Genomic DNA, 26,984 nt, shown 5'->3' with positions numbered 1-26,984 from the left:
TCTGTTGTGTGCAAGAGTCAAACCCTGGGCTGTTGAAGAGGGCATTGCTTTGAAAAGCTTCACAATATGAAAGTATTTAATCCAATACTTGCTTTTCTCCATGTACCCGGAATACACCCCATTGAATTCATTAGGACTTACTTTTGAGTAGACATGGTTAGGATTGTGCTGTAAATTAATGGGACTTTTGAGTAAACATAGCAAAGAATTGTGTTTGTGTTGTAAATCTTTCTCTCCCTCTCCAATCCCATTTTTAAAGCAATTAGACAGGGTTTACCTAGGTATCACAGTTTTTATTATGTAGGAAACTAATACTGATTTTTAAAAAATGTTCTACAATGATCAACTGGTTTGACAATAAACTATTATATGGGGTGTATTTTTACACCTGCAAGTGTGTGTGTGTATGGAGTCTTTCCAACAACCCTGTGAGGTAGGGTTGGTGATTGGAAACCAAGGCAGCTCACAATAAGAAATAAATCCCTTAAAAAACCCATAACTATAAAACAAGTATAAACAGTTGCAAAACAGCTTAAATTGGCATGATTCTGAATTTTGGGTTGGGTGAATGAAGTTTATTTTTATTTATTTATTTATTATTTGGTTTATATCCTGCTCTTCCTCCTAGTGGGAGCCCAGGGCAGCAAACAAAAGCACTAAAAAGACTTTAAAAATAATAAAAACAGACTTTAAAATATATTAAAACAAAACATCTTTAAAAATATTCTTAAAGCTTTAAAAACATTTTTTTTAAAAGAAAAGGTTTAAAAATATATTAAAAAGCCATTCCAACACAGACACACACTGGGATAAGGTCTCAAAAGGTTTGTTAAAGAATAAGTTCCTTATCACTTGAGGCTGCAGTTTTCCCTGGTTGAGCAAGCCCCACTGAATACATTGGGACTTGCTTCTGAGTAAACAAACATAGGATTGCCCTATAAATATCTTTACAGGTTATGTAAATAATAAGCATATTTGATAATCATGCTTATATAAATATTTGTTCATACTGTGTCCCAATAAGTATCTGATTTCACACTATAGTTTTACAATACTTCCTCTACATTTTAAGTAGGCCCTTCTTCCTTGGGGGGTCATGGTTCTCCATTGAGAGATGATGAGTCACCCATGGTCACCCACTACACTGTATAGCTCATTTCCATTTTGAAAAATTAATTAAAACAATTTACATGCAGGCAAAATGTATTAAGTAGATCTGCACAATACATTTAAAGCACATCCAACTCGCATTTAAAGTGCATGACTTCCCCTAAAGAATCCTGGGAAGTGTCATTTCCCCCTCACAGTTATGGTTCTCACCACTCTTAACAAACTGCAGTTCCCATGATTCTGTGGTGGGATTCATGTGCTTCAAATGAGTGTTGAATGTGCTTTAAATGAATGGTGTGGATCTGCCCTAGGTATGATGTGCATTTAGGAGTAAATTGAAAAGAACAATGTTAAAAGATACTTTTTTAAACAGGGAAGGGTAGTAGCTCATTGGTAGGGCATATGATTTGCATGGAAAGGTCCAGAATTCAATTTCTGGAAAAAGCTATTGCCTGGAATCCTGGAGAGCCAATACTAATCCATGTCATCAGTACTGAGCTAGATGGTACCAAATGGCCTGAGTCAGTATAAGGCAGATTCCTTTGTTCCTAAATGTGGGAAGAGACTCAAGGGCCACAGTGACTCCAAAATGTATTTACGTATTTTATTTACAACAGTTATATATTGCTTTATTGTAAAAAAAATCTCAAAGCGGTTTACAGAAAGAAATAAAACAATAAAATTATTGGCAAAAACAAAGACGTATTCAAAAACATTCAAAATAATAAAACCAACAATGAGTTAAAAACACAATAGCTTCTACATACTTACATAGGCTTGCCTAAACAAAAATGATTTTAGCAGGTGCTGAAAAGGGGTATCTGCCTAATGTCAATAGGCAAGGAGTTCCAAAGCGTAGGTGCTGCCACTTTGTTGTTGTTGTTGTCAATTTCGACTTGTGGTGACCATATGAAATGATGACCTCCAACAGCATCTGTCATGAACCACCCCTGCTCAGGTCTTGTACGTTCAGGTCTGTGGCTTCCTTTATGGAATCAATCCATCTCTTGTTTGGTCTTCCTCTTTTTCTACTCCCTTCTGTTTTCCCCAGCATTATTGTCTTTTCTAGTGAATCATGTCTTCTCATTAAGTGTCCAAAGTTTGATATATGTTGAAAATCAGAGGAAGGCAATGGTAAACCACCTCTGAATACTTCTTAGCACAAAAACCCTATGAACAGAGTATCCAAAATGCTGCCATTTTACAGGACTGATTTCTTACAAGAGCAGAACAAGTACTATGTGGCACTCATAACATGGAAAGCACAGCTTGAACTTGGCCTCGTAGCAAATCAACAACCAATGCAGATTTCAGAGCAGAGGTATTATGTGCTAATAGGATCTCATTTCATTTACCTCTAACCTCACTCCCTTACATCCATAGAAGCAACAGCAATGGTTGCAATGTGCTCAGCTCAACCCCCTAAAACCCACTGATGATGCACCTTGTTGGTTGCATGACAGTTTGTTTCTTGCCCAATAGTGGTAAAAGAGAATTCACATATTTGAAAGTGTGGCTGCAATTGTTGTTCCCAAGCTGCTGCCTGTGAAGGTAGACCAAACCATGTGTGTTTTCTCTGTGTCAATTATTACTCACTGAAATTTGGTTGGCTGTCAAAGTGAGGTTATAGCAGCCCACAGGGTAGACAGAAAGGGTACTCATTTCTCAGACCTCTTTCTGAAGTGAAGGGTATAATCTGTAAAGAAGTTTGGAGCAGCCATGTTAAAAGATAAGGGCAGGGCATTCCAGGCAGGGGGTTGTCAACCCTGCTTGGATATGGATGTCGTTGCAGAGGATCCCTAGTCAAGGTTTACCAACAGCACAATCCATACTATATCTACTCAGAAGTAAGTCCTGTTGAGTTCTATGGGGCTTAGTCCCTTAGTACTGGAAGTATGTTTAGAATTGCAGCCTTCAGGAGCATCCACCTTTACTCCTGAATGCTCCCATCTAACATCTCCACAACACTGGGCTCCTTTCTTCCTACAGTGACCTTCTGGTGACTGGCCTGGCCTGAAGGCACTTAAACCCTTCTTGCTGAAAGCAAGTAGGCTAGTTTAAATGTTCCCTACCCAGGCTCCATCTTTTAGCTAAGATTTCTATCTTAATTTCCAATCAGATATTTATTTTTAATTGTATGCTACAAGCAACTGTGATTGATGCTTAATGTATCATGCTTAATGACTTGGGCCCGCCCCCATGACATCACTCGGGTCTGCCCCTGAAATCTCAGGTTTTAGGATGCTTCTGACCTGGCAACCCTATTCCCCAGTGAGGGCCCCTTCACAGTCCCTGAAGCCTATGCTGAGCCCTTACCCACATCCTCTAACCTCTCAAGGTCTCTGCCAGTCCCTTCTCCCTCTCAGGCTGAAGACCCTCCTCCACTTTAGTCAGGCCTTCTCTTATGTGGGCCTCTGAAAGCTCCCTACCAACAGCTGGGTCTCTCCCCAGCTATTTGTCATTTGGCTTGTCTCCCAGCCCTTCTTTCTCAGCCAGTTCAGTTGACTGGGGACCTGATCCTGCATCCACACAGGAATGAAGCCAAGGGGGCACTGGGGCGGTCTCTGATGGTCCTTCACAAAAAGATATACATTTATACTTTTGACATTACGTAATTGTCCATGAGCGTTGTTCCAAAACCATTTCTGTGAAGAAAAACATGATGCTCAGACACCAATTATTTTAGCAGTGAACCCACTGTGGAAGTATCCTCACAGTAGCCTCACTGTTTAGAAATACAGTCTTCTCTTCTGGATCAACCTCAGGGAAAACCAGTTTACTGTGTCTACAGGAGAAACAGAGCTTGGAAAAGTTACTTTTTTGAACTACAGCTCCCATCAGCCCCAGCCAGCATGTCGCTGGCTGGGGATGATGGGAGTTGTAGTTCAAAAAAGTAACTTTTCCAAGCTCTGAAAAGCATATGTCTGCAGTGCCGACTGGCTGAAGAGCAGTAACATCATTAACCCACATACCACAAAGCAGTTTTTTCAGTGTTTTACATTTTTATTCTCCCATTTTGAAAAAATGATGGTTCATGAAGTGAGCCCTGATTTGCCTGTATATTTTTTTTTTCACTCTGGGTTGCCTGGTCAGCAAACTCGGGAATAGCAACCAAGACGTGATCATAATCTGGAGGAAATTGCAAATCACTGGTCTCCCAGCACTATCACAAAGCTGACCATTAGGGGACTGGCCTTTGGGCTGGAAAGCTGTATATGCATGAACTATACCAGGGTTGAAAGTCTGCAGTGACAATATAGCACTTGGACATCCTGAAAACCTAAAGTGATCCTTGATGTATTGTATATGAGCAGCACATTCTAAAATGGGATACTGGCTTGGGGAGCTTATGGCAGATAAGAATCTAAAAAGAACCCTGCTGGATCAAGCCAGCTGCCCATCTAGTCCAGCATCCTGTTCTCACAGTGCTCAACCAGATGCCCATGGGAAGCTCACAAGCAAGACACAAGTGCAACAACGCACTCCCTTCATGTGAATCCTAGCAACTGCTATTCAGAGGCATAATGCCTCTGACAGTAGAGACAGATATGAAGGCTCAGAAAGATATCAATCTCTGCTGTGGAATTTGTGTCCTTTAAAAAATGACAATAAGGAATTAGAAGAGTACCACTCAGCAGTGGTAACTTGTAAATGTTTCTCAAAACCATAACATATCAAATGCTTAGCCTTTAACCACCCAGCCACAATGTGCCTCCTTATCCTTGTCCTGCCTTTCATAGCTTAGTATAGCCAATGAGGACAAAAACAAGCAAGAAGTAAGTATATCTTGTAATGCAAATGTAAATGCAAGTTTTTTTTGTTTTTTTTGCTGGAGCAGAAATGTCCAGGATTCACCTTGCCTTTCCTGTTGACAACCTACATTCTCCTTGTAGGTACCTGAAACATCAGCTCTACAAATTGTATATACTCTAATGCATTAAACAGGGCAGGGAGGTGGAGAAAAAAACTTTCTGTGTGGTCATCGAGGAATGTTATTTTGTTTGGTGTGCTGCTGCTAATGCCACCCAAGTTCTTATTTCAGGCTTTACCCATCTTGAGGCATTTAAAGCATATTGAAAGCACATCCTCCCCCCAAAGAATACTCGGAAGTGTTAATGATGCTGGGAATTGTAGCTCTGTGATGGGTAAACTACTGTTTGGGAGGGGTGATTTCATAAATGTATGGTATAATGTACAAATTTTTATTCACGTTTTTTTCATGGTCTTATACTCATTTTTATTTATATACATTTTAAAATGACTGAACCATTGGAATGAACTCAGGTATGGCAATCAGAGTAATTCCCCAAACTTTCCTTAATATTGGTACAAATGTGAACTCTGTTGACTTTGCATAAAATATAATATCCCTTTCTGAGTTGAACCTATCCCATTTTATAAGTGTCACACATATCCTGCCCTTCCTCCAAGTGGCTTGGTACAGTATACAGTATATACTGGATTCTCATTTTTATCTCACAACAGCCCCGTGAAGTAGGTTAGCTAAGGCTGCAATCTTCATTGCATGTATTGACCAGTAAGCCCCATCAATGTAAAAGGACATTCTTTGTGAGTAAACATGCATAAGATTGTACTGTAAAAGAGGAAAACTCTGTCAGGTCAGTATAATCCCCATATTCCACATGGGTAAACTGAGGCTAAGAAACAGTGCCTTGCCTAAAACACCCTAATGCATTTATGGCTGTGACATTTAAACCACTTGGCTCTCAGCTCACATTCTTAAGAACGTTTACATATGTGAGGTTTAAATAGCCTTTAAGCCTCTCCCATGCTCTTTGTGCAAATATTTGATCATTTTTAACACAGAAGAGAAAGCAGAAGAGAATAGTTTTAAAAAAAATGTGTATGAGCATTCTAAACAATACAGGTTTTACTTTCAAATTACAAACTCGCTTTTTGTAAAAGCCTTGTTTACAAAAATATCACTAATCACTGTAGGTATTGTTATATTTGTTTAGTCACTAGGTGGCACTGGACTTTGATATATCTGGATGGAGCCAGAATTTTTCTCTTGCTGTTATTTTCTTATTTTTCTTGTCTAGCTTCCTGACTGGAGTGTCTTCTAAACCTTCCATGACAGCATCGAACCTGAGTGAGGATTAAATCCTGGCTTCTGACATCCAAACACAACACTCTAGTCACCCTAGTAAAATGGATCCTCAACCCTGTCACTCCTGTACAAATTAGTGACACTTCAAGCCCTAACCACTAAATATTCATACATGTGCTAACTTATAAAATAAATCAAAAACACATATTTGCTATAGCTTCTATTTTAATTTATTAGGCCAATTAAATTAATTAAATGCAGGATTTGAGATAATTTAAAGGCTTGTTTCTGTTAATATTTCTGGGAAAATAAATATGAATTCTGGAAAGACAAAACAAATAAATAACCAAGATTCAAGGAGTCTGTTTTGATAAACTTTTAAAGTAGCTTACTCTCAATTAAAATGAGAGAAAATTGTTTTGGCAGACCGTGCTGCTGCTTCTTTAGCCCAAATTTCTGAAGGAGTTTCCAAAGCAAGCCTCACTTAACTTAGAGATCACCTCCTTGTTTATGTCACATCGTACATTTTTTAAAAAAGTAGATTTGCTGCAAAAGGGCAGAGGGGGGGACCTTCTGCCCATGAGCCAATCTTGGCCCGCCAGGGGGTCCAGTCTGGCCTGCAAGGCCATTTCCCCCAAACCACATGGCCCTGTCAATCAGCTGATGTAACTCAGCATACTTTGCAAGCAGAAGACCCCAGGTTCAACCCCTGGCATTGCCAGGTAAGGATGGAAAAAACTCTAATCTGAAACCCTGGACACCCCTGTCAATCAGTGCAGACAATGCTGAACTAGAAGGGACAATGGTCTGATTCAATATAAGGCAGCTTCCTACATTCATTTACATCTTCCAGAAGCAGTATCAGTTTTTTTTTTTATTAAATTTGCTTTTGCAAGCCAGGGATAGTGAGAGAAAGGGGACAATAATTAACATACTATTTACCTTTGGGGCAGACTAAAACAAACAAGAGAAATGCAGAGAGATGGCAAGGACCAAAACGAAATGCAATAAGGGCTGGTAGATGCAACCTGTGATTCAGTCTATGGATAATCACAAGCTGAATCACAGGTCTAGGTTGTGGCTTCACTGAGAGCAAATAAAATATCAGCAATGTATCACACAATGGACTGAAATTTTCATCCCTTATTTCCATTTGGCCCATTAGACAACATTCCTGTAGTAAACCACAAAACTGAAACTTCATTTCACATTACTATCAAATTTCAGTCACATCATAAAATGAGATGTAAGACATTATATGAAATTCACAACTAGTTGAAAAGAAGCAACGTTTTAGATACATTAGCACACAGAAATTTATGGTTCCATTCACTAAATTTATTTTGCAACACTCTTGTTTCATGATTTTTGTTCTAGTCAAATGGTCTCTGTGGAGCAGTGAGTCATTGGATCTCTTCAACTTCTCAAGTAAAAACAAATATAGCCAAGAAAGAAAGAAAAATTATCATCACCCAGGTTTCAGATAAAATAGGGAGAATAGCTGAAGCTACAAAGTCCATCTTATGAGAATATACATGGAATGGGAGTAAACTAGCTGTGGGGGTGCAGCAATGCAGTTTGTCTTGGCTCCAGAACGAACCTTCAGTTTTTGAGAATCTCAGCTTTCATTTAAAATACCTATATGTTATACCTGTGGAGACAGCCTTGAAAAGTGTGCCTGCCTTGTGCACCCTTAAAAGCATGAGCACCCACATGATAAATATAAGCCTCATTTTAATTTTAAATCTCATGTTTTTACACCAAGCTAGTTCAAGCTGTGAGTAACAACAGAAGTTTTGTTCATTCTTCTGGCAATAACGCAGCAGCCAAGAGTAATGGAGCCCTGTCAGCTCCAAACTTTCAAAACAAGGGGCATTCTGAAGCAGTCATGGCTATTCTACGAAGTGGGAAATTACATATGTGAAAATATCCCTTGGAAAAACAAGAGGATTCTGGTAGTTCCAGATTCACCTCATGGTCCACTCGGGACTCTGTCACCTGATGTAAATGACCCCTGCAAGCCGCAACCTTGGCTCACACAGATCAATCCTCTGCTCAATCTGAGCTTTGTTGTGGATATTATACACAGGAAAGTATAATGGGATCTTTCTCACATGATCTTTAAAAAAAACCAGGCTACTCTCACAAGTTAGGCTGCATACACACCATACGTTTAAAGCACATTCCCTTACCTCCCCCCCCCGAGAATTGTGGGAACAGCAGTTTGGTAAGAATGCTGGGGATTGTAGCTCTGCGAGGGGTAAACTACAGTTCCCAGTATTCTTTGAGGGGGGGAGGAAATGTGCTTTAATTGTATGGTGTATATGCAGGGTCAGTCACATCCATGCCTGAAGATCCACAGGAAAAATAGCGAAAGCTACATAGGTGTCTATCTCTGAGGGCTGTGTCCATCACTTTTACAATTTGTTCATCATCTGCTCTTTGTCTCCAAAACTATAAGCTGATCACCATATCAACATCTGATATACACATAATTGCAGTTATAAATTCTTCATCATCTACCTTTTTTATTATATGAGTGAATTATGGGTTCACTCCCGTAAGTGAACATAGTAAAGTCAATACAATACAGCACCCAATGTCTAAGGAGCAGACTTAGTCCATCTAGTCCTGTACTGTTTACCTGAGGCCTTAGAGAGCAGCAGTCAGAGGTCTTTCATAGACCCACTAATTGGAGATGTAATGCTGAAAATAGAAACTAGTATGCTCTGCCACAGAGTGATGCCCCCTCCTTTTTGTTACCAACTTGTATCCCTTTTGAATTTCAAAACAGTTCATTAACTTCATCTTATTTATTTATAGCATTTATCATTAGCATTTCTAAGTGATCTCAGTATGACTGCAGGTTAATTCACCTGAATGGCATGCTTGTGGTAGATGCTTTTTTTAAAAAAAGTTCAAACCACCACATGTATTTTTTCATGATGCTCTCATCATCTGACTTGTTAGTGTCAGGTAGACACCACAAAGGACCATCACAGGCTGAATGAAAAAGCAGCCACAAGAACTGCAGCAGCCGAGTGAATTGGCTCCAAATCAGGTTAAGTGGTCCCAAATATATGCAAGGTTGTATACATACCCTTGATGTAGAACTCAAATGTTACTCTGCCAAAATATTTTGTGCTGTGCATCCTATTACACAAGAAGTGGTGCTACATGTTACAAGGACAGCAAGGCTAGAGGAAAATCCTAAATATCAAAGAGTAATTATGGAGGGACGTAATTATTAGAGCTGTCTGATCCAATACAACAAATCTCCATGCTGGCCAACACTGCACAAACATTTCCACATTTCAGTTAGCATAGACATTCATGATAGCTTGTCGGTTTGTGATGGACAATAGAAGATTCCATTTTTGAAGTAGAACGTATCCTTTACAATTCGGGATTTGCCATGAATTGGTGTCTTGATGTCCTTAACAATGTCTCCTGGGAGAAAAAAAGGTGTAGCAGAGCTGTATTAGCAGGCAAAATTTAAAACACCTGATGCAGCCTATTATTATTTATTATTATATTGTCCCGTAGTTCTTTAAAGTATTTTGATATACAATAAGGGTGGTGTGAAAATACAAAAAAACAAAAAAACAAGATAAACTGCTTAAAAACACCAAAGGTCAGATTGTTTGCTGCTATAAAGGAAATGAATTTATACATTTTTACAAACAAACATTTAAATACTGAGGTTTTAGAGATTATTAAAATATTTAATAAAATAGATGTATATTTAAACATGTATATATTTAAAGATATGATGAAATACAACTGCGATGTTAAAGGTTTTGTCTCAAGATATTACAGAAATATTGAAAGGTTTACAAAATAGGTGGTATTGTACTATATTTATATTCTTACTAATACTTACATTACAACTTCCCAAGTTTGTATGGCACATATAATGTCTATATTCGTTAAATAAAGTTTATATTAAAAACATGAAAACAAAAACACAAGTCAGATTTTTTTTAAAAAGGAAGATTAAAACCATTAAGTGTGGAAGAGTTAAAGTGTTGTCTGCCCTACGTTTTGCATGTTGTAAGGCTCTAAGCCAGGGATGGGGAACCTGCTGGAGCCCTCCAGGTGTTGTTGGACTTCAGTTCCCATCAGTCCTAGCCAGAATGGTCAATATTTTGGGAGGATGGGAGCTGTGGTCAGCACCATCTGGAGGGCCACAGATTTCCCATCCCTGCTCTAAGTAGTCCTGATGATTTTATCATTGTATACCAGCCTTCCTCAACCTTCCAGATGTTTTTGGACTACAGCTACCATCACCCCAACCAGTCCCAATCCAAAACATCTGGAGGGCACCAAGTTGGGAAGGACTGGTGATGAGCACAATATGTTTTCTATCAGTGCAAAACAAATAATAAATAAATGTTTGAGAGATATAATACAAATGCTTAGATGAAAATAATTCAAAATGTTGTTCAGTCTCCACACTTTAAAAAGCATTTGATCAAAGTTATGCAAATCCAGCTTGTAACTGATTAGGTGTGGGTTATTATTTTTTAAAAAAATAGTATCAGTTGAATCTTGTAGTGCAATCCTAATCATGTCTACTCAGATGTAAGTCCTACTGAATTCAGCAGTGCTTACTCACAAGGCAAACATTCTTAGTTCTGCAGCCTTAGTCGTCCTCATCTCCTGACACTAAGCACTGAACTAAGCACATACTCTTGCCTATTTTCCCTTGTTACTCATCTCCATCTTTCTCTCCTCCTTCTGTAGCCCCCCCTCTTGATTTGAAACTGTAGGGACCACAGGATGGAAATATTTCTTTTTGCTTGTTGCTCTGTAAAATGCTGCCCACATTGATGGCATTATATAAAGCAGCAGTAGCAACAACTCCATCTAATGTTTGCAGCGCATCTAGGATTGAGTGCACCACCAGCAACATCAGTACATAGGAAAGCGGATAGCATTGCAGTTGTTTTCGGAAGATAACCTTGTTCAAATCGTTTTGAGTAGAGCACCAACTGCCGTATGATGTGATTTTCAGATTCCCTTGCATAACAGTCACAGCTTGTAAGCTGATAAGGAAAGAGCAATACTAACATGCCATCCACTTCCTGGATTTGGTGAAATCATCATCAGAATTTACCTGCCATGACTGATGGACAACTCATGAGTTCACCACCGGTAGCTGCAGATGACTGCATAGCCTGCCCAGATCAGGGCTCAGGTACTACCTGCTCAGCTTATAACTGACTAAAATGAACATTTGCTCTTAACTGAAGGGAAACCCTAAAACCCTGTTTTGACTATTAGTCCTTTCTAATGAGGCTGATCAGTTTGAGGAACTGCAGTGTTTTACTGCTCCCACTGAACAAAACTGATCATAAAACAATAAGGCACAAAACAGCAGGTTAGTCTCGCTATAAAGAAAAGATATAAAAGCTTAGTGTGAAAACAAGGATTGCCAACTTTTTTCTGTGTGTCTGTAACAGCAGCAGACTATGCAGAAATTCAGCAGATGCACCCTTTACCATCATTTCATCTCAAAAGCTTCACCTGCTGAATTTCTACCAGTCAGGGAGCAAGCAGACATTTTGACATACTTTTATTTTATTATATTAATATCCTACCTTTTGTCCGAGATGCAGATGGTGTACATGAATCTCCCCTCCCCATTTTATCCTCACAACAACCCTGTGAGATAGGTGAGGTTAAGAGATGGTGAGTGTCCCAAGGTGAGTGACTGAGTGGGAATTTGAACCCAGAGCAGGGCCTGTCAAAATGGTAGCAACCTGATCAAACACCACCAACCTGTACTTCACCATATTTATTTATTTAGTTACCACTGTAACTAAATAAAAATGGGGGAGGGCTGCGGAGGGGGGACCATCAGGTGTTTCCCCCTCATTTTTCCCCCTGGGCCTTCACATCTCTTAAGTGGGAACAGACAGAATGACAGATGTGTGGTAAATAGAGCAAGCAGGACTTACAATATATAAGAACATAAGACAAGCCTGCTGGATCAGGCCAAAGATCCATCTGGTCCAGCATCCTGTTCTCACAGTGGCCAACCAGATCTGGCCTGTGGGAAACCTCAGCAGGTGTAGCAGGGGGCTAATTTAGCCAGGTACCTCAAAATGTGATTTTGAATGAGGCTTGAAACTAAGGTGGCCATGTGACCTACTTTACAGAGAACAGCCCTCTATTTGAAGAGCTGTCCGCTCCAAGTCCAGGTTAAAAGAGAGAGAGAGAAGATGCCTTGAAGTTGCTGATCAGTTAGCATCCAAACATCAGACTGAGCAGACACACAGGCCACCTGGTCATGGTCTTCCCTACTATGGATTACATTTCTGTTTGAACTATGGTAATTTATAAATTTGCATATATAAAAATTAATATATGCAAACATGATGCAGATTTCTGTTCTCTTTTTGGACAATGTATTAATAGTCACCATACTTAACTCTGTTTAGGCGTTGTATGTGTGCATACACACATACACAATTTTTGGGTCTCAGAAACATTGTTATGTTTCCTCAACAAACCTGGTTAAGGGGGGGAGGAGACAAAATTTGAAATATTTCTTATTTATTGCCACTAATAACAACAGATTATCTTAAGCCTACTCAACGCCTTCATGCTGTGTGGGATCCATGTGGTAACCAGCAAGTAAGTGACACTTACCTAAGCGCCAGCCGTATTCCCATGATGACAGCACCGGGTAACAGAATTTCTCCTCGGGGCTCTTCATCTTCCTCTCTTTGAGGTAGAGGTGCCTCCCTTTGCCTTCACGGGAAAAGCCCTGGTAGAGGAGCTGCGTTGTCTGTGGTGTTGGAACCCTCATCTCGGAAAGGGGCTCCTGATGCCTGGCGCCTTCCTCCTCCGCTGACAGCTGCCGCTCCGCTTTTTGCGCAATTACTCCTTGACGCCCGAGAGAGCTTGGGCGCTCCTCAGGATGGCAAATAGCAGGCAAAAAACCCTTCCGCTTGGAGATCCCATAGTCAGTCACCCGACGAGGGTATTTGTGCCCATATTTTGCTTTCCAGCCGACCCTGCAGAAGGCCTCCTTGTTAATAAGTTCCCTCCAGCCATCCTGTTCCTGTGTGGTGAGCAGGCCCCTCATGGCCCCGGAGCAATGACTAGGGGCTGTGTGGTGAGTGACCGCTGTGTGCTCGGTAACAGTTGCTTCCTGCCTCTGGTGTCCAAGGAAACATCCACAAAAGGGCCAGTGAAGCTAGGCTCAAATTACAGCTACTAAACCAGACCTGCCGTTTGTGTGGCTCTCTCTCAAGCACCCCTCCTCCAACTAGGCCACTCTTACAAAGCATAAAGCTACATATGAAGGGGGTTTGTTTGTGTTTGGTCAGTCGCTGAAAACCTGAGCTGGGCTGAGTCTTGCTTCTACAATCGCCCAACAGGTGGAATTAGTTTCCTTATAACCCAGTTGGGGCTGTGTGTCTGCAGAGCTTGTAAATCAAACTGAAAACGGCAAAGAGCCTTGCCTCTTCATTTGTGCTAACCCTATCTGTCTGTCTCACACACACAGCGAAACGGGATTTAAAGGCTCTTGATTTAACCCAAACACTTGTTTGGATGTTTGTAGATTCCATTTTGAATTAGAGTTGTGCATAAGCAAGTAGGGGATTTGCCAATCTTCATTTCCCCGGTTTTAAATTGTGTTGGATTCAACTCAAAGAAAATCAAAGTGAAACTCAGCGGAAGCCACAAAACATTAGATTAGTTACCATTCCATGTGGTGCCTGTCTTTTTCTCTCCAAAACCACAAACCTGGCTGTGTGCCTTGCTCAAAACCCACCCTGGGGTTTGGGTGTATAACAAAGTAGGCAAGTTTTGACTAGTTCTCTGTGTACTACTCAAATAATTCAAACACTTTTTTAAAAGCCCCCTCTTTCAATACAGTAGTCATGGAAATGGGCTGCCTTCAAGTGGATCCCGACTTATGGCTACTCTGAATAGGGTTTTCATGGTAAGCGGTATTCAGAGGGGGTTTACCATTGCTCCCTCTGAGGCTAGTCCTCCCCAGCCAGCTACGGCCTGCTCAGCTTGCCACAGCTGCACAAGCCAGCCCCTTCCTTGTCCGCAACTGCCAGCTGGGGGGCAACTGGGCTCCTTGGGGCTATGCAGCTTGCCCATGGCTGCACAGGTGGCAGGGCACGTAACTGTGGGGGTGATCTTTAGCTGGCCCTTGACACCCAGGAGACAGGAGCGGGGATGACTCTGGACTCCCAGCCAGGCTCTCCTCCCCACTGTGCTATACCAGCTGTTATAGTAGTCATAGTGATAGCTAAAAAATAGCACAGCCGGGAGAGAAATGTTTTTCAACAAAATCTACATCGCACACAGTTATAAGAGTGGGACGTTAAATGCATGCAAATGTACTCTCTGAATCTTTCTTGTCCTGCAGTGTTAATTGGAACTTTCCCTTTAAAAGCAATGCATCTCGATATAACAGAATTTAAAGTGTATGTAACTGAGAGACGGGAAAGGCAGCTGTATAGAGGGGAACTCCATGCCAGCCCTTTGGTTTTCTCCTCTAATTCTTTAATCACAGTGCAAGAACTGCCACACCCATAAAGAAATAGGAAAGTTTAGACCTCTGGTGGTAAGCCATAAATTAAAAGATATAAATGCCTGGCCTCCACCCCAGTTTTAAAGAGTACACATAGTGAGTAAACTAATGTAACAAGAAAAGAGAATATTCTGAACAAATTTTAACTTTAAAACTGTGTGGTGCCTAGGAGTGGCATAGCATGGCAAAAACAATGCAAGCTTTTGAATGCAGCTGTATTAACTTCCCACAGATTTGAGAATTTGACATCCATTAGAAAATATGACACAGCCTTTTTAAGCTAGGCTACCAGTGGAAGAATGTTGGCACCCAACAAGGAATACTGAAAACAAAAAAAAGTAACAATTTTTTCTTGTTAGATGCAGCATCAGTTACAGAGAGAGTTATATATTCCACATACGTTCTATATCTCCTGCAGCTCAGCAGTATGCAAAAATTCCCAGGTTCAACCCTGGCATTTCCAAAGCACGTTAAGAAAGGTTCCTGATTAACACCCTGGAGAGTTGCTTCCAGTCGGTGTAGATTAGAGTTCCCCAGACTGGTGACCTAATGCTTTCTATCAACTCCCACCATCCCTGACAACTGGCCATGCTGGCTGGTGCTGATGGGAGTTGGTAGTCCAAACATCTGGAGAACACAGTTGTGGGAAAGGTGGTGTAGTCAGTACTGAGCTAGATGGACTATGGTCTGACTTGCTAGGGGGAACCTTCGCATGTTACTCCCAAATGCCATATTTTTCAAGTTCCCAGGGAAAATAGTCAATAGGAAAGCCAGCTAGAAACAGTTTAGCTTTGCAGAGGACATGGTATGCAGAGAGAGTACAAGCAAATAGTAATGAATGGGTATACATCTGCTAGCTGTTCGTAGACTTGATTTGTAGGGCTAAAATTGTTCATTTTACATACTTCATTGCTTCCAGCCATGAGCTCTGTTTAGGTGTTATACCTGAACACAGGGTGTGGGCCATGCATGCTGCTGTCCCAACCCCCAACATACCTGTGCGCACATCGCTACCCCAAAATTCCCACTCAAAGGAGGCATCTAAGTGCACTCAGCTGAACATACTTGGAAACTTCATAATGAGGTTGCAATTGTGAGAAAGCTTCTAGTCCCATTTGAGCATATTTGGACTGCCCCCCCTGACCTTCCTGTTCAACACAGGAATATCATGGAGGGGCGGGTATGCCGTGTACATTCCCTCCTCATATTCTCTATTTAGGCACAATAACTGAACAGGCTTTCTTGAAGTGGTAATATAGTGGGTGCAGCATGCACAGTTAATCCAACACTTTTCTGGCCTGTACAGCTTGTTTGAAATCTACTTATTCTCATCTCCCTAGCTAGCTACTGGAACTCCCTCTTGGTATGAGATATGACAATCTTTAACATTAGCTATCTTTAGGCACAAGATGGAAATTTATTAAAAATATTTTAATGTTACCTTTATGGATAAATATCTGTCCAAAGTACCTTACAATCAAAAGATAAAAAGTAAAACATTTAAAACGTTAAAAAAGTAACAGCTTCCATTTGTGTTGGACTCCATAAAGTCAACAACATTCAACATAAAACCATTTTTACAGAATCAGAGACAGCATAATTTAAAACAGACTGATGTCAAACCTGGAAGGCCCACTGAAAAAAAACAAACCCTTCCAAAAAGCTTGCAACATGGAGATTTGCTGTAGTCCCAAGGGGGGGGGAGTTGCATAGCCACAGGACCACCATAAAAAAGGACCTCTCTCTTGTGGCTATCCACCTTACTGACCTAGGAGTGAGGGCACACCAGGCAGATCTCAATGTACGGGCAGGATGGTATGGATGCAGGTAGTCCCATAAAAAGCATGGGCTCAAACCATTTATGTCTTTAAAGGTCAAAGCCAGCACTTTTAGTTCGGTATAGAAATTCACCAGTAACCTGTACAGCTGATATAATAAAAGTTGTTACAGATGCTACCCACTTGCCCCCAAAAGGATTCTGGCAACTGTATTCTGGCCCTGCTGAAGTTATAAAACCATATTCAAATGGATCCCCATGTAGAGTGTATTATAGTAGTCTGGATGTGACCACAGCATGGATCATTGTGCAAGCTCAGCCCTCTCCAGATAGGGTGCAGTTGACGAAACCACCCAGAGCTGGTATAAAGCTTTCCTGGTCACCCATGCCATCTGGGCTTCCCATCAGCAATGAATGCAGCAGCACTCCCAAACGGTGTACTTGGTTTTTCGAGGGGAGTGTCACTCCATCCAACACCAGCTGTAAACCACCTTCCAGAGCTTGGGATCTCCCCACCCATAGCACCTCCTTCATGTTTGGATCCATCCTCAGCTTGATTGCTGCCAGCAATCAGTAAAGGATTTTGAAGAGACTCTCTGGGGTCTGAGGATGGAAAGAAAGTTAGAGCAGAGTGCTATTAGCATACTGACGACACTGCAACCCAACTCTTTGAATGACTTCTCCCAGCAGTTTCATGTACAGGCTGAACAGCACCAGGGGCAAAATTGATTGTGGTAGTAGGACCCTGCAAGCCAACGGCCACAGTGTGGAGCAAAAATCCTTTAGCATCACCTTCTGTGCACATCTATCCAAGGAGGATAGGAACCACTGTAATACAAAGCCCAATTCCAGTCATTGGCTCAGAAGGATGCCATGGCTAATGGTATCAAAAGCTGCTGAGAACTCAAGGAGAACAGAGTACCACTCCCCCAATCCATCCTCTAACGTAACCCATCCTCCAAGACTTTTTGGTTTTATTATTTGGAATAATGAAAGGATTTGGAGACTTTTTGTGGAATAAGTGATAAGTTGAACAAACCACCACCACTGACCCTGACCCCAACCTGGAATGGATCCAAGTTATCAGCATCATCCAAAACTGCCTGAATCAAGAGGTCATCATACAATCAATGACCTTGCAAAAAGAAAAAGAAAAAGGCAAATTAAGAGGCCAGATGGTAGTTGTCCATGGCCAAAGGATTTAATTTTGGGTATTTATTAAAAGAAACTGTCTTTCTATCATGTCGAGGCAGATAGGAACCACTCCCTCTCTCTAGGAGGCATTAACTACCTCCAGGTTAATGTCTCCGAGGCCCAGTCACCCAGTCACTCAAGCCTGATCAAGAAAGCCATGAAAAGCAAAAGGTCAAGTAAGCATGCCATAGACCTCACTGCTCCAAGCCCTCAGGCAAAACAAGCTGCAAAGGTACCCTTCATTCCATCCATCTCTGAATTTGTCACAACTGTCAAAGATTGTCCCCTGGGGTCATTTGACCCCAGCAACCCCAAGGGGGTGTCTTTGCTTCCGAGAACAGTCCCAGTTCCCAGGGCCACTGCTTTCTCTGAAATGCTACCGGTTCCACGCGCAGGACCAGCCAGACAGGCCCAGCTTTGCAGTCTCAATGCGTGGATGAGACGATGGTGTCGGGTGGAAGGGCTTGGATTTGTTAGGCACTGGGGAACATTTTGGGACAAGCCGGGCCTGTACAAAAGGGACGGGCTCCACTTGAACCAGAATGGAACCAGACTGCTGGCACTTAAAATTAAAAAGGTGGCAGAGCAGCTTTTAAACTGACTGAGGGGGGAAACCCGACAGGAGCTGAGGAAGGTCTGGTTCGGAATAAACCTCCCCCCTGGGATAAAGACCAAAGAAATGATGAAATTTTAAAAGCGGTAGGCCAAGAAGTAGGCATTGTGAGAGCAGGGGCACAGGATATAAATTCAGAAGAGCAAAATTACCACAGGCCAAACCACCAGTGCCAAAGACACTTGAAGAGAGACACTGCTTACAAGTGCCTGTATGCTAATGCTAGGAGCCTGCGAACCAAGATGGGAGAACTGGAGTGCTTGGTCTTAGAGGAGAGCATTGATATAGTGAGCATAACGGAGACCTGGTGGAATGGAGAAAACCAGTGGGATACGGTTATCCCTGGATATAAACTATATCGGAAGGACAGGGAAGGATGTATTGGTGGCGGAGTCGCTCTATACGTGAAAGAAGGCATTGAATCCAGCAAGCTGGAAACCCCAAAAGAGGCGGACTCCTCCACAGAATCGTTGTGGGTGGTGATACCATGCCCCAGGAGGGATTTAATTCTGGGGACGATCTATCGTCCCCCTGATCAAAATGCTCAGGGAGACCTTGAGATGAGATATGAAATTGAGGAAGCATCCAAACTAGGAAACGTAGTAATGGGTGACTTCAACTACCCAGACATAGACTGGCCGCATATGTGTTCTAGTCATGACAAAGAAGCAAAATTTCTAGATATTCTAAATGACTATTCCCTAGACCAGTTGGTCATGGAACCGACCAGAGGGACGGCAACCCTGGACTTAATCCTCAGTGGGGACTGGGACCTGGTGCGGGATGTAAGTGTTGTTGAACCGATTGGGAGCAGTGACCATAGTGCTATTAAATTAAACATACATGTAAATGGCCAATTGCCAAGAAAATCCAACACGGTCACATTTGACTTCAAAAGAGGAAACTTCACAAAAAGGAGGGGATTGGTAAAAAGAAAGCTGAAAAACAAAGTCCAGAGGGTCACATCACTCGAAAATGCTTGGAAGTTGTTTAAAAACACTATATTAGAAGCTCAACTGGAGTGCATACCGCAGATCAGAAAAGGTACCGCCAGGGCCAAGAAGATGCCAGCATGGTTAACGAGCAAAGTCAAGGAAGCTCTTAGAGGCAAAAAGTCTTCTTTCAGAAAATGGAAGTCTTGTCCGAATGAAGAAAATAAAAAAGAACACAAACTCTGGCAAAAGAAATGCAAGAAGACAATAAGGGATGCTAAAAAAGAATTTGAGGAGCACATTGCTAAGAACATAAAAACCAACAACAAAAAATTCTATAAATACATTCAAAGCAGGAGACCATCTAGGGAGGCGATTGGACCCTTGGATGATAAGGGAGTCCAAGGTGTACTAAAGAACGATAAGGAGATTGCAGAGAAGCTAAATGAATTCTTTGCATCTGTCTTCACAGTGGAAGATATAGGGCAGATCCCTGAACCTGAACTAACATTTGCAGGAAGGGATTCTGAGGAACTGAGACAAATAGTGGTAACGAGAGAGGAAGTTCTAAGCTTAATGGACAATATAAAAACTGACAAATCACCATACCCGGATGGCATCCACCCGAGAGTTCTCAAAGAACTCAAATGTGAAATTGTTGATCTGCTAACTAAAATATGTAACTTGTCCCTCCGGTCCTCCTCCGTGCCTGAGGACTGGAAAGTGGCAAATGTAACACCAATCTTCAAAAAGGGATCCAGAGGGGATCCCGGAAATTACAGGCCAGTTAGCTTAACTTCTGTCCCTGGAAAACTGGTAGAAAGTATTATTAAAGCTAGATTAACTAAGCACATAGAAGAACAAGCTTTGCTGAAGCAGAGCCAGCATGACTTCTGCAAGGGAAAGTCCTGTCTCAGTAACCTATTAGAATTCTTTGAGAGTGTCAACAAGCATATAGATAGAGGTGATCCAGTGGACATAGTGTACTTAGACTTTCAAAAAGTGTTTGACAAGGTACCTCACCAAAGGCTTCTGAGGAAGCTTAGCAGTCATGGAATAAGAGGAGAGGTCCTCTTGTGGATAAGGAATTGGTTAAGAAGCAGAAAGCAGAGAGTAGGAATAAACGGACAGTTCTCCCAATGGAGGGCTGTAGAAAGTGGAGTCCCTCAAGGATCGGTATTGGGACCTGTACTTTTCAACTTGTTCATTAATGACCTAGAATTAGGAGTGAGCAGTGAAGTGGCCAAGTTTGCTGAGGACACTAAATTGTTCAGGGTTGTTAAAACAAAAAGGGATTGCGAAGAGCTCCAAAAAGACCTCTGCAAACTGAGTGAATGGGCGGAAAAATGGCAAATGCAATTCAATATAAACAAGTTTAAAATTATGCATATTGGTGCAAAAAATCTTAATTTCACATATACGCTCATGGGGTCTGAACTGGCGGTGACCGACCAGGAGAGAGACCTCGGGGTTGTAGTGGACAGCACGATGAAAATGTCGACCCAGTGTGCGGCAGCTGTAAAAAAGGCAAATTCCATGCTAGGGATAATTAGGAAAGGTATTGACAATAAAACAGCCAATATCATAATGCCGTTGTATAAATCTATGGTGCGGCTGCATTTGGAATACTGTGTACAGTTCTGGTCACCTCATCTCAAAAAGGATATTATAGAGTTGGAAAAGGTTCAGAAGAGGGCAACCAGAATGATCAAGGGGATGGAGCGACTCCCTTACGAGGAAAGGTTGCAGCATTTGGGGCTTTTTAGTTTAGAGAAAAGGCGGGTCAGAGGAGACATGATAGAAGTGTATAAAATTATGCATGGCATTGAGAAAGTGGATAGAGAAAAGTTCTTCTCCCTCTCTCATAATACTAGAACTCGTGGACATTCAAAGAAGCTGAATGTTGGAAGATTCAGGACAGACAAAAGGAAGTACTTCTTTACTCAGCGCATAGTTAAACTATGGAATTTGCTCCCACAAGATGCAGTAATGGCCACCAGCTTGGACGGCTTTAAAAGAAGATTAGACAAATTCATGGAGGGCAGGGCTATCAATGGCTACTAGCCGTGATGGCTGTGCTCTGCCACCCTAGTCAGAGGCAGCATGCTTCTGAAAACCAGTTGCTGGAAGCCTCAGGAGGGGAGAGTGTTCTTGCACTCAGGTCCTGCTTGCAGGCTTCCCCCAGGCACCTGGTTGGCCACTGTGAGAACAGGATGATGGACTAGATGGGCCACTGGCCTGATCCAGCAGGCTCTTCTTATGTTCTTATGTTCCTGGGCAACACTCACTTTCTCAGGGTTAGTTTATACCTAACGCCAATCCTAGAAGGTAGACTGCCACCATCCCCTTTAAATAGTCCACTCTGAGTAAGGGGAAACTCAGAGCACTATCTGAAATCCTAGAGCAGATCTATTGTTAAACTCCTTGCTCTGGAACATTAACCTAAATTAATCAACAGTAGTCAGTAGCATGTGGTTAAGGACTGGACTTAGGGTCATTAATTCCAAGCAATACACACCAATAAGAAAAGGAGTTTATTTAAAAGAAAAGAAAGGTACATATAAAAAAGAGAGCAGCATTACTTTCCTTTAAAGCCAATTACCCTCAACAGGGCTGAGTAAGAGATATATTTACATAACACTATGAGAAATTCAAAACAGACAAAAAGAAAATAACAAGAGTTGCCTGTTCTTGCTAATACTTCAAGTTGAAAGCCTGGTTCCCAGTGGCTTACAGGCGTCTTCAGGTAATTCAAGGTAGATGGAATAGGGAACAACTAACTGAAGGGTCACCTTCATTTTATGGGGTTTAGCTGGCAACAAGGAGGGAGCCAATCAGCCATCCTAGGCGCTGCTTCCGTGATCACCTTTGAAGATAAGGAGGGCCGCTTCCGTGATTGCCTTCTTTTTTTTTTTTTTTTTTTTTTTTACAATAATTTTTATTCAAATTTTCATAAAACATACAAAACAAAATCATAAAACATTCAAAGACAAAAAACAAAACAAAACAAAAATAATTAAACAAAAAAAAATAAAATATTGACTTCCCATTTGTCACAGATCAAATCAGTTATAGGTCTACAATATATAACAATCCTGTCTCTTAAATCATATTATAAAATCACTTTCCTCCAGTAGTTATCTTAATTAATCATCAAATCTCATAAACATTACTTTATTCTTTCCACAAAAAGTCAAAGAGAGGTTTCAATTCTTTTTTTTTTTTTTTCAATAATTTTTATTCAGGTTTTCATAAAACATACAAGACAAAATCATAAAACATTCAAAGACAAAAAACAAAATCAAAAATAGTTAAACAAAAAGAAAAAAAGAAAAAAAAACAAAAATAAAAAATAAAGAGTAAAATATTGACTTCCCATTTGTCAAAGATCAAATCAGTTATAAGTCTATAATATATAACAATCCTGTCTCTTAAGTCATATTATAAAATCACTTTCCTCCAGTAGTTATCTTACTTAATCATCAAATCTCATAAACATTACTTTATTCTTTCCACAAAAAGTCAAAGAGAGGTTTCAATTCTTTAAGAAATATATCTATCAATTTTTTTTTCCAGATAAGCATATCGATTAATCCATCTCATTACTAATTATGATAATCTTGTTGTCATAACCATAGTCAAAATAAACATTTCAATTAATCCATCACATCAGAATCTGTTAGGTTCAGTAATTTCAGTAGCCATTGTTCTATTATCCCTATTAGTTCCATTTTCCATCTTCCATCTTCAGTAGTCTTGTTAAGTCCAGTAATTTCAGTATCCAATCTTCCATTATCAGTATTCCATAATAATCTTGCTGTCAAAGCCATAGTCATATAGTAAGAGTCTGATGGGAATTACCTCTATCCCAAATATTTTCTTGCCATCCATTCTGAATAGGTTGCTGAAATACTGCTGTAAAATCATATCTCTGTTCTTTTTTTCAAAATACACTGGGTCATCTCTTGAAAGTTTTTCCATTGTCACATGGCTGCAGTTAATTCCATAGATTTTCTCTATATTGGGCTCCATCACATCATTCCAGTCCAGAAGATTATCCATGCCATTGATAACTTTATCTCTAGAATCTTCATTAATTTCTTCAGAGATAACATTGAGTTCCAAACAATAGATTTTATTTCTAAAGTCCATAGACTCCAAATCTTGTTCCTGTTCCACGTTTGTTCCAATCTCCGGGATCTCCTCTCTCACAGGGACCCCTGTTCCAGTCTCCAGGGTCTCCTCTCTCACAGGGACCCCTGTTCCAGTCTCCAGGGTCTCCTCTCTCACAAGGACCCCTATGTCTTTAATCTCCTGTGTCTCCAAACAATAAATTTTGTTTCTAAAGTCCATAGACTCCAAATCTTTTTCCTGTTCCACGTTTGTTCCAATCTCCGGGGTCTCCTCTCTCACAGGGACCCCTTCCAGGGTCACCTCTCTCACAGGGACCCCTATATCTTTAATCTCCTGCTTCATTTTACTCAATTCAATTTTCAGCTCCTTACAACCCTGTCGCAGGTTTTGTTTCGTTATCTCAATCTCATCCATTATTTTCTGAAACATAGTTATTTCCAGCTTCTCAGCCACTTTCTTAATTGCCATTTTAAAAGAAAAATATAGGAAAACCACTTCTTATTTCAGCAACAATTGGGTTAATACTCCAAACTTGGTGACATCACAGTATAAACAGAGCAGACAGCCTTATCTCTCCATGTTTAAGTAAACAAAATGCAGTTCCCAGGATCGAAACAATTAATGGCGGTCGTCAGAAAACAGATTCGTCAAAATAAAATAGACCAAAAAGAGAGTAGTCTCAGACAATATAATATTCTTCAAAATAAAAATCTGGAATAGAAATCCCTCTTCTGTGTATATCTTTAGAATGCAAATCCAGGACAGCTTTTTGCAACAAAAACAGAGATAAGCTATTAATTAATGAGTAGCAGAGAGAAGTTATGGCTCCCCAGTGAGATGTCAAAAACCGATCAATCTGGCAAATCTCTTTTAAACAGCAACAATTTAAGTCAAGTAAAAGAAAAATATAGAAAGAAGGGTGCTTGCCTGTTAGTGCGTTCTCTCTTAGAAGATAAGATGAACGTTCGCTTTTCCAGATAGAGCTTGTTGTTAAAAATCCGTCCCACCTTCGTCGGCTGGACCTCGTCCCATAAATTAATGAGATCTGGTCGTCCCAACAAAAATAGGCTTTGAGGTTAATCTCTTCGTTTCTCCCTACCCGGGAGAAGTTTAATCAGTCAAAAAAAGAAAAAATCTGACTGATATATCTGAATAAGCTTCTTTTGAGGCAGGAGCCCGTCTCAAGAGCAGGCACAGGCTAAGTCACCCTTCCCGGAAGTGACGTGATTGCCTTCTTTGAAGATAAGAAGGGCTAGACAGTCACACCAAGTGGTCCCTGATCTTCAGTACCCAAACTCCTGACGTTGATCTCAGGAAGCAGATAAGAGATAACAGATCGGACTCAGTTGCATCTTCTTGACATTAGCAATTTGCAGCTGTCTGGCACTAAAACAAAGCCCCCCCCCAGAATTCCCCCTGGTTGAGCTATATTAGCTTGACCAAACTTAGCTATTCTTGACAACAACAGCTGTAAAGTCAGCAAGGTGCAAGTGATTACCTGTGAAGTGCTTAGCAAATTCAAACAGCTTCTTAACTGTTTGAGATTCGCTCTGAGATTTCTGCTCTAGACTGTGGCCAAGTTGCTTCTCTGCCTCAAAATACCAAGAGGCAGAATTGGTTCTGTAGGCTGGCCAACGTTTGTGTTTGTCCATGCCTTTGAAACCTGATGTAATTGGTATTTAGGTTTCCTTATGCTTGTGGGAGGGTTACAATAGATGCATAACTTGTTTTTGTTTTTATTTCTATTACTGTTTTGTTTATATTACTGTATGCTGTAGTGTTAAGCTGCTTGTAAGTCATACTGGGAATTTTACTGAATGGGGTAGTTTATAGTAAATCCTTACTATAAACATATCCAGGACAGCACCCACTGTGTACTCCAAAAGAATCAACTTTTTTCCCCACCCAGCCAATAAATGACTATTCCAACAAATTACACTTGAAATATGTTAGACACATTAATACATACTTATTTTCAGGATCCTTTGAAATTATTTATTAGTCACTTTTCTTCACAAAAGTCAACCCAAAGCAAATTACAATAAATTAACATTCTCAATTATATTGACTTCTGCCATCAACCCTGACAAGTCACCATGGCACCTCTGTAGTTCAGTCAACTACTTGGGGTAATCATACAGTGTGCTATTGAATATAAATGAAATAGTTACCTCTGCCATGTGTGCAAGATCCTTTGTGGTGCAGAGAGGTAAGCGGTGGCAACGCAGCCGAAGCTCTGCTCATGGTCGGAGTTCAATTCCAACGGAAGGAGGAAGTCGAATATCCGGTAAAAGGGGTCAAGGTCCACTCAGCCTTCCATCCATCTGCGGTTGGTAAAATGAGTACCCAGCATATGCTGGGGGTTAAGAAAGGCCGGGGAAGGAACTGGCAATCCCACCCCATATATACGGTCTGCCTAGTAAACGTCGCAAGACGTCACCCTAAGAGTTGGAAACGACTTGCACTATAAGTGTGGGGACACCTTTACCTTTACCTTTTACCATGTGTGCACACATGTATCAGATACTTTTCCTATTTCACATACTCCATGAAATTTAGAAGCCTAGTGCACCTGTACGATCACTGTATCAAGGATGAATAGTCTAAGGACACTCAGCTGAATTCATGCTTAAGCCAATTTGACTCAGGGTTTTCTAGTTCAGCATTTGTACTAAACAGAACAATTTTCCAGAATGGTTAGCACCTTAATTTCTATCTGTTATGTGCCTTCAAGTCGATTACGACTTAATGGCGACCCTATGAATCAGTAACTTCCAATAGCATCTGTCATGAACCACCCTGTTCAGATCTTGTAAATTCAAGTCTGTGGCTTCCTTTATGGAATCAATCCATCTTGTTTGGCCTTCCTCTTTTTCTACTCCTTTCTGTTTTTCCCACCATAATATCTATAGAGTATGTCTATTACCTAAATATTTGATGTAACTGCTGGATTTAATAAAATGTTTCAGTGGTATTGCATGGGAGCCATCTCACCTTGCACACTGAGTATTCTGTATGATCTAATAACCAAGCTAAGTTATACCACGTTTTTGTTCCATCATCCATGTGGCCTAGTTATGTAGGACCAGCATTTTACAAAGTAAGATTCAAAAACCATTTGAGTTTTAATTCTGCTACAGAACTAAAGCCACATCTGTAATACACACTATTACTACGTGGAATTAAAAAAAACTTAATTTCAACACAGGATTTGATTCTTGCATGAATAGCTCAATTCACTGCCATAAAGCATTACATTAAAAAAAAACCTGATCGTGAGGAATAATGGGCAATGTTTACGTAATTCATTGCTGCGTTAGGCAAGTTTATGAAACTACTTATGGTTTCTTCTACTGATATGAAAAATCCACGTGATCATTTGTTAATGTTTAGAAGAATGTATGGATTAGATGCAATGCAATGCTTGCATTGGCTGCCTGCATGTTTCCGAGCCCAATTCAATGTGCTAGTTTTAACCTATAAAGCCTTACACGGCTTGGGACCACAATACCTGATGGAACACCTCTCCCGACATGAACCTACCCGTACATTACACTCAACATCAAAAGTCCTCCTCCGGGTGCCTAGTT

At 40.8% G+C, this 26,984-nt stretch overlaps 1 protein-coding gene across 1 annotated transcript; it reads right to left on the bottom strand.

Annotated features, from left to right (window-relative positions):
* Positions 1-7,497: 7,497 nt before the first annotated feature.
* Positions 7,498-13,665, bottom strand: LOC133380637 (protein SPMIP1). Its single transcript, XM_061618327.1, has 2 exons — positions 12,839-13,665; positions 7,498-9,631 (listed from the first exon to the last, which is right to left on the bottom strand). Exons 1-2 carry the CDS (start codon positions 13,275-13,277, stop codon positions 9,513-9,515), a joined length of 558 nt encoding a protein of 185 aa, XP_061474311.1. The 5' UTR covers positions 13,278-13,665; the 3' UTR covers positions 7,498-9,512.
* Between the last annotated feature and the right edge of the window lie 13,319 nt (positions 13,666-26,984).

Source organism: Rhineura floridana, chromosome 3, assembly GCF_030035675.1.
Source record: "Rhineura floridana isolate rRhiFlo1 chromosome 3, rRhiFlo1.hap2, whole genome shotgun sequence".
Taxonomy (NCBI): domain Eukaryota; kingdom Metazoa; phylum Chordata; class Lepidosauria; order Squamata; family Rhineuridae; genus Rhineura; species Rhineura floridana.
The sequence above is the reverse complement of the archived record's forward strand: the minus strand, read 5'-3'. Positions and strand labels throughout refer to the sequence as shown.